The sequence below is a fragment of the Macaca thibetana genome, chromosome X (genome assembly GCF_024542745.1).
Source record: "Macaca thibetana thibetana isolate TM-01 chromosome X, ASM2454274v1, whole genome shotgun sequence".
NCBI classification, from domain to species: Eukaryota; Metazoa; Chordata; class Mammalia; order Primates; family Cercopithecidae; genus Macaca; species Macaca thibetana.
Genome location: NC_065598.1, coordinates 53,027,257 through 53,041,249, shown reverse-complemented (window position 1 = coordinate 53,041,249; position 13,993 = coordinate 53,027,257). Strand labels below are relative to the sequence as shown.

Here is a 13,993-nt window from a genome sequence, read left to right as displayed (position 1 = left end):
CTCTGGAGGTTGAGACAGGAGAATCACTTAAACTCGGGAGGAGGAGGTTGTAGCGAGCTGAGATCATGCCACTGCAAGACTCTGTCTCAAAAAAAAAAAAAAAAAGTTTTTTAGGTCGAGAATTGTTTTCCTTAAAAAATTTTTTCCATTTAATGTAAACCTCTATATAATGATTTCTTTTATGTATTATATGGACAAGCAGACATGGCTTAGATTAAGTTTGTAAAATGTATTGCCCTTTCTAGTCTCTGTTTGTTGATCCCTGTGGCTGCCCCCCACCCCGCCTTATTAGCTCTGCCAGTTTCCTTTTAGAATTGTTATTGAAACTAGTATATAAGTTCCTGGTGCTTGGTGAATTGGGAGAGGGAGTCAGATTTGTCAGTCGCTTATACAGCCCTGTGACCCTCAACAAATTACTTAAGTTTGCAGCACGTCTCTTCCCTTGTTTATAAAATGGAATTAATGACCATATTCTGGGAATGGTGTATATAACATGTATATGAAGTGTTTGAGCAAATATACAACACATAGAAAATGCTCTAAATATGTTATCTGTCTCCTCCTCCCCATTCCATGATTACTAATAAGTAATCTTATTTCCTGTGCCTTTCAGTTACTTGAAGAAATCTGTAATCTTGGAAGGGACCCCAAATACATCTGTCAGAAGCCATCAATCCAGAAGGCAGATGGCACTGCCACTGCTCCTCCCCCAAGGTCTAATCATGCTGCAGAAGAAGCCTCTAGTGAGGATGAGGAGGAAGAGGAAGTACAGGCCATGCAGAGCTTTAATTCTACCCAGCAAAATGAAAGTGAACCTAATCAGCAGTAAGTGTTTACAAAACAGATCCTCTAGCCGTGTAATCTTGGGCATGTTGTCACCTCTCTAAGTCTTAGTGAACACTTTCATCTATAAAACACAAGAGAGTTGTATTAGATCATTTTAAAGTTCTTGCTGGTTCTAAGAGTGTATTAGTTTTTCCTTTTTTGACCCTTGTGTGTTATTTGTGCTTTGGTATTTAATTGTATTAGTTGCCTTAGGAAGTGATCTTTTTTAAAAAAAAAAATTTATTTATTTTTAATTTTTATTTATTTATTTTTTTGAGACAGAGTTTTGCGTTTGTTGCCCAAGCTGGAGTGCAACGATGTGGTCTCGGCTCATTGCAACCTTCACCTCCCGGGCTCAAGCAATTCTCCTGCCTCAGCCTCCCAAGTAGCTGGGATTATGGACACCCACCACCACACTCGGCCAATTTTTGTATTTTTAGTAGAGATGGGGTTTCATCAGCCTGTTGACCAGGCTGATCTCAACTCCCCATCTCAGGTGATCTACCCATCTTGGCTTCTCAAAGTGTTGGGATTACAGGCATGAGCCACTGCACCCAGCCAGGAAGTGCTCTTTTTTTTTTTTTTTTTTTTTTTTTTTTTTTTTGAGACGGAGTCTTGCTCTGTCACCCAGGCTGGAGTGCAGTGGCGGGATCTCAGCTCACTGCAAGCTCCGCCTCCTGGGTTTACACCATTCTCCTGCCTCAGCCTCCTGAGTAGCTGGGACTACAGGCGCCCGCCACCGCTCCCAGCTGGTTTTTTTGTATTTCTTAGTAGAGACGGGGTTTCACCATGTTAGCCAGGATGGTCTCGATCTCCTGACCTCGTGATCCACCCATCTCGGCCTCCCAAAGTGCTGGGATTACAGGCCTGAGCCACCGCGCCCGGCCTGAAGTGCTCATTCTTAAAAGCTGTTGATGAAATTGAATCAGAATTTGGTCTATCAAGTTAATGGACTTTGCACAGAGACCTTATTTTCCCTTTGTTGATTTAATACTCCACATCATTGACTGCTTGATTTTTTTCAGGCACGTGTGAAACACATTGTACTTTTGAAGCCTGTCTCCTAAGAAGTCCTTAAGGGGTGTGTGAGGATTTGTTGTTGCTTGTTGTTTTTTTAATTTTTGTTCATTTTGTTACTATTTGTTCATTCCAGATTAATTGGAAGGCTTTGGAATTTACTGTATGACTGTAAACAGTCAAGAATTGAGTTCTTAGATGAAAGCAGGGAGTTTGCTTAAAGGCTGCTGACTGTTAGGAGGTAGTCCACCAGGCTCTTTGAGCAGTATTCACATACCGGGGATGAACTGTAACTCTATACCTGTAACTTTTAATCACCTGCATGCTGAAAATGGGATTGATCCTTCTGGACAGTCATGTACTCACTCATTCAATAAGTACTCTTTTATTGTGTAGGTAAGTCATTCTGAGAAAAGCTTGAGCATTTTAGGCACAGATATGAATGCATTTGAGCTGGTCCTGAATGGTACCTTGGAACTTAAAATTTAAGGTGGAGTAGACAACAGGAGCAAAGGCCTAGAATCCAAAACTGGTATGTCCTCTTGGAACTCTAAATAGTAATGAGCCTGTGGGTATCAGGTGTTTTAAGGAGAGGCATTAACTACTAAGTATATTACTTTGTTGAACACATACCTTAGCCTCTCTGAGAAGGCAAACCTACCTTCATTCTAGCAGTACCTTTTGTTCTCTTTTAAGTGTTCTTTTTCTAGAAAAGGAGGACACCCTGGAAGAAAGCATGACATTTTTTGTAGACGAGTCTTAGTGCTTCCTTTGTCACACCCTTGAATGTCAGTGACCCTACTGGAGTGGGGTTCCTTCTCCTGGCTACAAATAAGGGAAAATTTTAAGACATAGGTGGTAGTGGTTTTAAGTCAAGCTTATATATATTCATCTGCATGTGACTTCCCTACCTGGACATTTTCCAGATGCCTTACGTCTGATGTGCCCAGATTTCAAGCTGTCGCAGTTAATCAGCATTTTCTTCACTACCCTCATTTGTTTACCCTCCTTTCCTTTCTCAGGATATCGTGTATCACTGTGTTCTATCCACAGCCATTCCCATTCCCATAACACCTCCTTTTCCATCCACCAGATTTCTGTAAGGCCAGTTCAAATGTCTTATTCTTGAAGGAGTTTTTTTTTTTTTTTAAACTTCCAAATGAGAAGTCAATCTTGTGTTCTCGCAACAGTTTTGTTAAAATTATTCATACATGTTAATGGTTTTCCTCACTCACCTATAAGCTCCTCAAGAGCAAGACATTGCCTCATTCACCAGTATATCCCTATCACTTTGTATAATAGTAGGTAGTCAGTAAGTTTGTTTATTGAAATGAATAAAGAGCCTTAAATTAAGGATTCCTGAAGTCTTAAATGCTTGGAGAGCTAGGCCTAATGAGACGTGAATGAAAATGAAGAGAAATTAGAAATATAAACCCAGTAGCATTAATATTCTACCATAGTGATATTTATATGTAACTTCTAAGATGCAGAGGACTCTAGTAGTTACTGTACCCTAGTATCAGTAGTTTTCTACATTCTGAATGCTCATTTGCGTGATCCAAGAGTCTCACAGATGTTGACACATGTATTTTTTCACTTCTACCATCTTCAGAAGCCTAGATTGGGTCACTAAGTAAATTATTAGGGCAGGAAGAAAAAGCAAGAGACTGTCTAAACTCAGCTTCATTTTGAAAACCACAATATATTAATAGCAAAAGTTCTTTTTATCTTCTATCCCAGGCAGTTGTTATGGGGGAATTTTGTACTTTCTCACAATATGGTGAAAGGGCTTAGAAAAATTGGGAATATGTGTCACGCTTCTCCCCATAAGTCTTGTCTGTCCCTTCCTCTAAATTCAAAGTTCTTCAGTGGAACTTCCGAATTTCTGTTTCCCATGCTCTCATGTTTTCCAATGCCTTACCCACACGTAAAATGATTAACTCTTATCTTTATTTTATTTTATTTATTTATTTATTTTGAGATAGAGTCTCACTACATCACCCAGGCTGGAGTGCAGTGGCACGAGCTCAGCTCACTGCAACCTCCACCTCCCGACTTCAAGCAGTTCTCGTGCCTTAGCCTCCTGAGTAGCTGGGATTACAGACACGTGCCACCATGCCTGGCTAATTTTCGTATTTTTAGTAGAGCTGGGGTTTTGCCATGTTGGCCTCAAACTCCTGGCCTCATGTGATCCACCCACTTCAGCCTCCCAAAGTGCTGGGATTGCAGGTGTGCGCCACCGCACCTGGCCAATTTAACAGCAGTTTAAATTCAGGTATGATTTCCATACAGATTCTGCATTTCCAGTTTCCCTGCCCAAAATTGAGGCAATTTCCCTGTCCCAAAATCTTATCTTACTTCTGTCATCATATTATTATGTCTATTCCAGAATATGTTTAAATAAAATGATCATATAAAGTCGTATGTGTATATTATATCTGATGTATATATCTTCTTGTATCTAGCTTCTTTGTTCGATGTGTTTTGGAGGTTCATCCGTGTTATTGCATCTGTCAGCAACTTGTTACTTTTCATTGCTGAGTAGTATTCTGTTGTGTGATAATTGTGTAGTGATTATCCATTTTCCAGTTGATGGACTTAGGTTTCTGGGTTTTTTCGAGGCTTAGACAGTACCCTTTCCTTTTTTTTTTTTTTTTTTTTTTTTTTTGTTTTAAACAAAAAATCAGCAGCTAGTATTTGCAAATGGCGTTTGTATTTACTCTTGAAACACATGGTTTTGTGCTGGAGATCTGGAGTATGGAAACTTAGGCACTATAGTCTACCCCCAATACATAGGGTGCCTTTCTACATTCACTCATTCACCACAAGTAGTTCTAAATACCTGTCTTTTCTCCCTTTCTTCTGCCTTCTAAATTGTTTGATCTCAGAAAATCTGATATTGCTAGGGATGAATATACTTGCCAGTAAGTAACCAGGGTTTGTAGTTGATGCATCACGGTTCACTTTGTGGTTGATTCCATTAGTGTGCCTAGCTTACCACCCACCACTCATGAGCAACTTGAAAGAAATGGGCTATATAAAGTCTTTGTGATCGTTAGAACTCGAATAGCAATTGTTTGGACTTTAAAGGTAATGAGTCCAGAGACGCAGTTGTTCCCTGAAATGTGGTCCACTGGGAGGGCTCCTTCATCAGAGTGAGCTGTCTCCTCAAAAGCTGGAGGAAGCACCTGACCACGCCCCTACCCCGAAAAACCCCATGTACATCATACTATGACACTAAATTGAAATCCTCCTTTACTTTCTGGGCATGGGCTGGGGCTCCACCATCATAAATACAGAAAATTGACCAGAGTTTGGCAATGTGTATTTGTTTGGGGAAAGAGAGAGAAACAGGAAGTTTAGGACTTTTAAGTTGAGTCCTGTTGGAAAGAGTTGATCATTTTGATTATTCCTGTACGGCTTCTTGGGCCTGAGAGCCAAAAGATGAGGGTAAGGAGAAAAGTGGTACTGAACAAATTTATTCCTGGAATTATATTAAGAACCACTATTGGTTTGCTTTCTCTCTGTTCTTCTCCCCAGTTTCCATGTAGCAAATAAAGGGGGTATATAGGTCTCATTTGATTTTACTACTTAGGCTCTTTGCCATCATATCTGGCTTCTTCAAAGGGTTTGGTGTCTCTGGGCTGGATCCACACTTGCACTCCTTATTGATAGAGGTGGATCTATAGGTAATTGATATAAGTAACATGGAATGCTACAGTGGTTTTGAGGAGGAAATTAAGGTTTTGTGGTCTTCTCATGGAATCATTTCAATCTTGCCTTATAGGTATACTCCTTTTCTACAAAGTTCTTCCCCACATTTTTCATTGAGGAGGTTCACAACATCCTACCCAAACCCTGGTTCTGGGTATTTTTGTCACTGAAGTCATTCATAATGCCTCTCCACTCTCTCCTGTTCTAAATTCTGCTGCCAAATGTTCTTGTGCCTGGCAAATCTTTGTTTACATTTTGTCTTGCTTAGAGATGAGAACTACTAGCTTCTTGCCAACTTTCTTGTCTTCTTCCTCTACCTCTCCCTCTGTCTCTGCCCCATCCCACTCTCCTGCACCCTGCCTAAATCTGTTTCAAGGGCCTGTGTCCAAAATGCTCCATTTTCTAAAGTATTTGTTCCTTCCTGGGGTTTATCTTAGAGGTAATATTTTGTTTCATCACAATATACTATATGTGTAGTTTTTTACATTGAGCTGCATTTTCTGCAGCTATGGTATGTTGTAGCCTTCTCATCTGCTGTGCAGTATTGAAGCAACTGAAAAGACAAAAGACCTGATCAGTTTTTCGATAGTTCAGGAACTGTCATGTGCAAATACCAATTGTTAGGCCAAGGAGGCCTCAGGTGTATGAATCTTTGAACAGAATTAAATTCTATTTCCTATTCTCCATAACTTTAAACGTGATGCAAAAACATCATATGATGTTTAAGTGTCTCTTTGTCTAGCCTCTTTCTTCAAGCAGATGTTGAGTCTTTTAATTGAACTTATTTTAAATGTTTTCATATGGATAAATTTCTCCAACAGTAGTTTGCCAAAGATAGGATAGTTTCTCTTGTGATGTATACAAATGTTGAGTTTTTAAAGGCTTGGTTTTCCCCTTTATGCTTTCAACCTTAGTCAGGCTAGGAAAGGTAGATTCAGGATTGATTTCAGCTGTTCTTTTCCTGTGGTATATGAGTCTAAAGGCTCATCTCTACCCCATAAGCCTGGGAAGTAAAGGCTGCAGTGAGCCGTGATTGTGCCACTGCACTCCAGCCTGGGTGGCAGCAAGACCCTGTCTCAAAAAAAATGAGCAAATAAATAAATAGAAAAAGACCTAGAATTTTATACAGTACCTCTTCCTCTGTTCTCTTAATATTGGTATTGTGAATTTCTGTGTAACTCACTCTTTTCTCCCCTAACAGGGTTGTTGGTACAGAGGAACGTATTCCTATTCCCCTCATGGATTACATCCTTAATGTGGTAAGATTCAACACAGGGCAAACTGAGTAAAGGTGTATGTATGCTTTTCTGGAAAATGTGTAGTGTTATCAGAGTCCAGTAATTACCGTATTCATTTTATTTGGAATCCAATTAAGAGGAGAAAGATGTGCCACCCTTTTGTTTTTGTTCTAGACTGGTTTGCCAGAAATTAGCCAACATGACCCCCATTATCTTTTATTCCGGATTTTTTTGTTCACTGTTACCATTCTTCATTAGAATCCAGACAGGATTCTGTAACAGGTTTTGTTTTGCCAGTCTGGTACGGGCTGATCATCCCAAATCCAAAATGCTCCAAAATTTGAACCTTTTTGAGTACCAGCATAACACTGAAAGGAAATGCTCACTGGAGCATTTTCAGCCTGAACCATGTAATGCAAATATTCAAAAATAAAAAATCTGGCCTGTAATCCCAGCACTTTGGGAGGCCGAGACGGGCGGATCACGAGGTCAGGAGATCGAGACCATCCTGGCTAACACGGTGAAACCCCGTCTCTACTTAAAAAAAAAAAAAAAAAAAAAAAAAAAAGATACAAAAAAACTAGCCGGGCAAGGTGGCGGGCGCCTGTAGTCCCAGCTACTCGGGAGGCTGAGGCAGGAGAATGGCGTGAACCCAGGAGGCGGAGCTTGCAGTGAGCTGAGATCCAGCCACTGCATTCCAGCCTGGGCGACAGAGCGAGACTCCGTCTCAAAAAAAAAAATAAAATAAATTAAAAAAATAAAAATAAAAAATCTGAAACATTCATGGTGCCCAAGCATTTTGAATATGAGATATACAACCTGTAACATGTTTTCCAAACGTGTCCAACATATATTTTCCCCTTTTTTTCTCCATTACTTCCGGAGTATCTCACCAAAAAAAAGTTTGAATTTTCCCAGAATTGTTTACCAATAAGGGAGAGACCTCTTAGCATTTGTTTTAGCCTACTAATCACTTCCAAGACTTCCAGAGATAGTTTCTCTTGTGCCTGTGTGTTTATTGCCCACATTTTACTTTTTTACTCTTAAAAATATTCTGTTTGAAACAGACTCTTCCAGAGATCAGCGTTTTATTTGCATTATAAGCACATTTGGGGGAAATTTTCCATGATGTTTGCCTGCAGGAGAAAGGCAGGCAAGGAGCACTAAATAGCAAATTAAGAGATTAGACATGATTGTACCACTAATTCATAATGTGGCCCTGAGCAAGTCACTTAACTTCTCTGTTATCTCAAATTATCCGACTCTTGGTGTGCTTGAAAATGTAGATTGGGCAGAAATCGTAGATATTCTTTACTTCCTGGATGTTTTAGAGTCCGTATCATACATCTGGTTTATCTGAGGTTTTGATACTCTAGAAAACACTGATATCATGACTAGAAGGCTACCCCATCCTTATTCCAGGCTGGCCTTTTAGTTCTACCTGTCAGGCTCTAACTTCTTTAAAAAATTTTTATTACCTAGATGAAATTTGTGGAATCTATTCTGAGCAACAATACAACAGATGACCACTGCCAGGAATTTGTGAATCAGAAAGGACTCTTGCCTTTGGTTACCATTTTGGGTCTTCCCAATCTGCCCATTGACTTTCCCACATCTGCTGCCTGTCAGGCTGTTGCAGGTGTCTGCAAATCCATATTGGTAAGAAGCATCTGGCCAAATGTTTTCATTTCTTTTTGGAAATCAATTTTGCGATACTTCTGTATATATGTTTTTACTGTGGTCTCCCTTCAACTAAAAAATAATGAATAAATTTGTGTTATGTTGTTTAAGTGAATTTTGTGACTAATATATAGTGTGCCATGTTATTTCTCATTGAAAAGTCAAAGTATTTTTTCTTTGTTCATCAGTTTGGTATGTAGTTCTACATCATTAGAGTTTATTGGAGGGAAAAGTGTATCTCCAAGAAAGCTTTTCTAGTTGGGTTTTATTAGTATGTCACCCTTCTTTGTTATAGGTGCTTTTTTAACACATTTTATGTTTATGGTTATGTTTAACCATGTGTTTTCCTCCCCTTTCAAGCTTGATAGTCGTGTATTAAGCATAATTGACATGTAGTTCATTGCCGATATTTAATTCCCCCCTTTTCAAGCCCGATAGTCATGTATTGTAAGCATAGTTAACATGGTAGTTCATTGCTCATGTTTTGCCAAAAATGAAGCTTCTTTATTTTTTCATAGTGGTAAACTACACATAACATGAAATGTACCATCTTAACCATTTTGCAGTGTAGAGTTCAGTAGTGTTATGTGTATTCATATTGATGTGCAGTCAATCTCCAGAACTCTTTTCATCTTGCAAAAATGAAATTCTGCCCTTGAACTTCTCATCCTCCCTTCTCCCCAGCCCCTGGCAACTACCATTCTACTTTTTGTCTCTAAATTTGACTACTCTAGGTACCTTATATCAGTGGAATCAGAAAATATTTGTGTGTGCGACTGGCTTTTTTCACTTAGCATAATGCCCTCAAGGTTCAACCATTATGTAGCATGTGTCATAATTTCATTCCCTTGTAAGGCCTAATAATATTCCATTGTGTGTTTATACCACATTTTGTTTATCCATTCATCTGTTGATTGACACTTGGGTTGCTTTCACCTTTTGGCTGTTGTGAATAATAATGATGCTGTGAACATGGATGTACATATAACTCTTTGAGACTCTACTTTTAATTCTAATTTTCCCACATCCTAACCAATACTTATTTTCTGTTTTTTGATAATAGCCATTCTGGTGGGTAGGAAGTGTATCTCATTTTGTTTTTCACTGGCATTTCCCTAATGCTTAGTGATAACGAACATATTTTCATGTGCTTGTTGTCCATATATATATCTTCTTTGGAGAAATGTCTATTCAAATTCATTGTTCTTTTTTAATCGTGTTATTTGTTTTATTGTTGAGTTGTAAGAGTTGTGTATTCTTATACATATATTAATACCTGATATTAATCTCTTCTCAAGTATATGATTTGCATATATTTTTCCTGTTCTGTGAGTTGCGTTTTCGTGGTTGTCTTTTGATGCACAAACATTTTTAATCTTAAAGTCCAGCTTCTCTTTTTTTGTTTTTGTTGCCTGTGTAAACACCTGTGTTTTTAGTGTCACATCCACTAAAACCGTTGCCAAATCCAGTGTTTTGCAGCTTTCCCACTATAGCTTCTTCTAAGAGTTTTATAACTTAGCTCTTATATTCAGGTCTTTGATCCATTTTGATTAGATTTTTTATACGGTAAAAGTCTGTCCTTTCCTATTGCATGGTCTTGGTACCTTCGTCAAAAATCATTTGACCATATATATGTGAAGATTTAATTCTGGGCTCTCTATTCTGTTCCATTGGTCTTTATGTCTGTCTTTATGCCAGTATCACAGTTTTGATTACTGTAACTTTGTAATAGAAATCAAAAAGAGTGAGACCTCCAAAAATTTTCCCCCAACTTGTTTTGGCTATTTGGGGTCCCTTAAGATTTCATATAAATTTTAGAAGGGATTTTTCTATTTCTGCAAAACCAAAACAAAAAACAGCATTGGAATTTTGATAGTGATTGCATTAAATCTATGAAACTCCTTTATTAGCTGGGCTGCAGAGTGTAAGTAATTCCTGCTGAATGAGAAATCCATTTGCTTACAGACTTGGAAAGATCCATAATTGTGACATGACTTCATTTAGTTTATTTTGTTTTACTCTTTGAAATACTGAATTAAATGCTCTTCATCAGAGAGAGAGGAAAATATCTTTATCCTACCTATAAGATACTGTGGAAGCATAGATAGATTTATTTAAAACCATAGGAAGGCACATGATTTCTCCTATCTTTGCATGGCAAGTGATGGTGTTTTGCTGTCAGATTTTTCTCCAGACTTGAGCAGAAATCACAAGGGACATATAATCCTTGGGTTGTCTGATAAAAACAAATCGCCTACCTGATTCCTATCTCAGAATAATCTCTCTTGTTTTAAGAAGAAAAGAACAGTATAATAGTGATTCTCTTCCATGCTTTGGAACTTTGCCTAACATGGTTTCCTATCGAGCAAAATTTGGAATTAATCCTATAATGTAGAGTCCTTGCTGTAACAGTATTCAGTTTGACTGTCATAAGCTTTTAAGTGTTATTGGCTCACCAAGTTTGAAAGTAGTATGTTGCTCTAGAAACAGATGTTAAGTATATTGTACCTGACTTCATATTTGGGTTCCACCATTTACCAGGTGAGAGACCATGGCCATATCTAAAATCTGGGAGACTTCCATTTAATTGTCCACTTCCATTGTGACTATTAAAAGACATGAAGAATTTGAAGTTCATTGTATATTAACACTTTAATTATTCTTCCTGTTTCAGACACTGTCACATGAACCCAAAGTCCTTCAAGAAGGTCTCCTTCAGTTGGACTCCATCCTCTCCTCCCTGGAGCCCTTACACCGCCCCATTGAATCCCCTGGGGGCTCAGTGTTGTTGCGAGAACTGGCTTGCGCAGGCAATGTTGCTGATGCTACCCTCTCAGCCCAGGCCACACCTCTGCTGCATGCACTCACTGCTGCCCATGCCTACATCATGATGTTTGTTCATACTTGCAGAGTTGGACAGGTAAAAATAATCTTAGGGGTGAACATATTAGTTTAAAGGCAGTGAAATATTTAGGGCATACACTTTAGCAGGGTTACTGTGCTTGAAAGGAGGTCTGCCTGAGGTAGCAGCTAAAAGAACAGTTTAATTTAGGATGAGATTTTTTTTCACTGTCAAAAAGTTGAGTGACTGTATAATTTATTATGTGAAGTGGACTTTCTTGAGAGCAAAACAGGTTATTACAGACAAACGTCAGTTGGGTATTCATCTGGCCTTAGTACTTTCTAATCTTTCCACGAGTCCTTATAGGTCTGATAATTGGATGGCATAGGTAGGACATTTTACCAAAGAACATTTAAATCAATAGTAATTAACAAATTACTAAAAATTTTCTACATATCAAACGTTTTGCCTGCAATCCATAATCCATAGGTTCAGAAAGAAGGCATTTTGTGTATGTCCTCACAGTTTTACTACATTTATTCCTCAGATAATTGATTCTAAAGATTAATGGTATCAACATTAAACAAAACAGGGTTCAACAGTCCTGTTTTATGCTATTGAGCAGGAGTGTGTTCTCTGTTACTTGTGAATCGATCAAATCTGAAGTAAAAAAAAAAACAGCACAATTATAAACAATTTAGAAAATTAAATTACTTAAATTTTAGGGATTGATTTTTATGACTTTGTTAAATGAAATAAAATGAAAAGGAAAATTTAAAGTAAGGAATTAAATAAATCTAGGTATTTACTGAAGTAAAGAAATTGGATGGAAATAACAATACCCCCAACAAGTAATTTAGAAAGTAGTTAATGAACCTGTAAAACCGTTTCTTTGATTCAGAAAAAAAGAGTAGCCTCTGATACCTTTCTTTCACTTCATAAAAAACAATGATAAGGGATGTTGTGGAAATAATTTGTAAATGTTGTAACAGAGTACCTTGTGGAACTGTCGTCTTGAATGTGGACATTTTGATGAGGTGGATAACTCTGAGAATAGCAATGAAGAAAAATCCCTTATTCTTATAAAACTATTGAAGGTCTTTTTTTTTTTTTTTTTTTAAAGTATAATTGTTAGAAAACATCCCAAAGGTGAAATTCTTGTTATGATTGCAGAGTGAAATTCGTTCCATCTCCGTAAACCAGTGGGGCTCTCAATTGGGTCTGAGTGTTTTGAGCAAGCTGAGCCAGTTATACTGTTCCCTGGTGTGGGAAAGCACTGTCCTCCTCTCTCTGTGTACCCCAAACAGGTAAGAGAATGGCTCTCTCTCTCATCACTTTGTTATTTAAGTTCGGTGAGCCTGGAGGATTGCTTTGGTTGGGGATAGGAGGGTATGGAAGAGAGTTCAGAGGCTTCCTTGTCCTTCCCTCTTCCCAGCCTAGGAACTTGTTGACAAATTGTAGCATTTTGTGCATCTTTGATTTGATATACCAAGTATGCTTTGTCGGCGTGGTAGAGGTTTAAAATGTGTTCCCGTTATTAGCCAGATATAAAAAACTGAGTTGAGGCCGGAGGTGGTGGCTTACGCCTGTAATCCCAGCACTTTGGGAGGCTAAGGTAGGTGAATCACGAGGTCAGGTGTTCAAGACCAGCCTGGCCAACATGGTGAAACCCTGTCTGTACTAAAAATACAAAAAATTAGCTGGGCGTAATGGCGGGCGCCTGTAATCCTAGCCAGTTGGGAGGCTGAGGCAGGAGAATCACTTGAACCCGGGAGGTGGAGGTTGCAGTGAGCCCAAGATCATGCCACTGCACTCCAGCCCAGGCGAAAGAGTGAGACTGGGTCTCAAAAAAAAAAAAAAAAAAAAAAAAAAAAGTGTTGGAAAGCTTGTGGGGTGCTACCTCAGGAATTATAGATGCTTTGTTACATTCAGTTTAACCTACCTGCTATTGGAGGGATAGTGTCAGCCAAGCAAATTAGAGACCATTTATAATATAAGAGGTGAACTATCAGTATATATATATAATTTTTTTGCTCAGTATTTCTCTTGTTGCAGCCTACCATCTGGGTGTGAATTTGGCCAGGCAGATATGCAGAAACTGGTTCCAAAGGATGAGAAGGCAGGTACGACCCAGGGCGGAAAAAGATCAGGTAACTCTAAGAAACTAAAATGTTAGTCATTAATTCTGAGTTTTGTTCCTATGTCTTTATAGGTTTATTATGAAAATTTTTAGTTAGTTCTATCATCCATAGTCTAGTTTTCATCCTCTCACTAATTTTTAGTCGTTTCCTGCATAAAGATGTATACATAATGGTAAAAGTTAGAAAATGTAGTTGAATTACCCATATTTCTGCCACCCAAAAAAAAACATTTTGAAAGTGTCTGCCCATCTTTTTTCTCTGAGTGTATTTGTCAGTGTCTTAGATAAAAACATTTCGTAGATCTCTTTCTTCACTTACTGTTAAGTACCATATAAAGGTACACGAATTAACTATTCCCTGTTAAGTTTCTAATATGCTGGTTTTTTTTAAATGAACATTTTTGTGTTTACTTTTCTGCAAATATAAGATTGATTCCTACAAATTATTGTATCAGAGGGTATTAACAAATAATTTTTAATGTGGCTACTAGAAAATTTAAGTTATATATGTGTTTCACGTTATATTTCTGTCGACAG

At 38.2% G+C, this 13,993-nt stretch overlaps 2 protein-coding genes across 34 annotated transcripts in view; one reads left to right on the top strand and one right to left on the bottom strand.

The window, feature by feature from the left end:
* TSR2 (TSR2 ribosome maturation factor) overlaps nucleotides 1-13,993 on the bottom strand; it is a 1,158,091-nt gene that overhangs the window by 833,819 nt on the left and 310,279 nt on the right. The gene's annotated exons all lie outside the window — the stretch shown is intronic.
* HUWE1 (HECT, UBA and WWE domain containing E3 ubiquitin protein ligase 1) overlaps nucleotides 1-13,993 on the top strand; it is a 650,778-nt gene that overhangs the window by 569,505 nt on the left and 67,280 nt on the right. For 17 of the 18 annotated variants that reach the window (XM_050776804.1, XM_050776792.1, XM_050776802.1 and 14 more), the window contains 6 exons: nucleotides 614-825; nucleotides 6,758-6,815; nucleotides 8,277-8,453; nucleotides 11,149-11,394; nucleotides 12,490-12,623; nucleotides 13,372-13,466. In XM_050776804.1, coding sequence (XP_050632761.1) covers nucleotides 614-825; nucleotides 6,758-6,815; nucleotides 8,277-8,453; nucleotides 11,149-11,394; nucleotides 12,490-12,623; nucleotides 13,372-13,466 — 922 coding nt within the window. The remainder of the gene's footprint in view (nucleotides 1-613; nucleotides 826-6,757; nucleotides 6,816-8,276; nucleotides 8,454-11,148; nucleotides 11,395-12,489; nucleotides 12,624-13,371; nucleotides 13,467-13,993) is intronic. The other variant, XM_050776798.1, reaches the window with a different exon arrangement.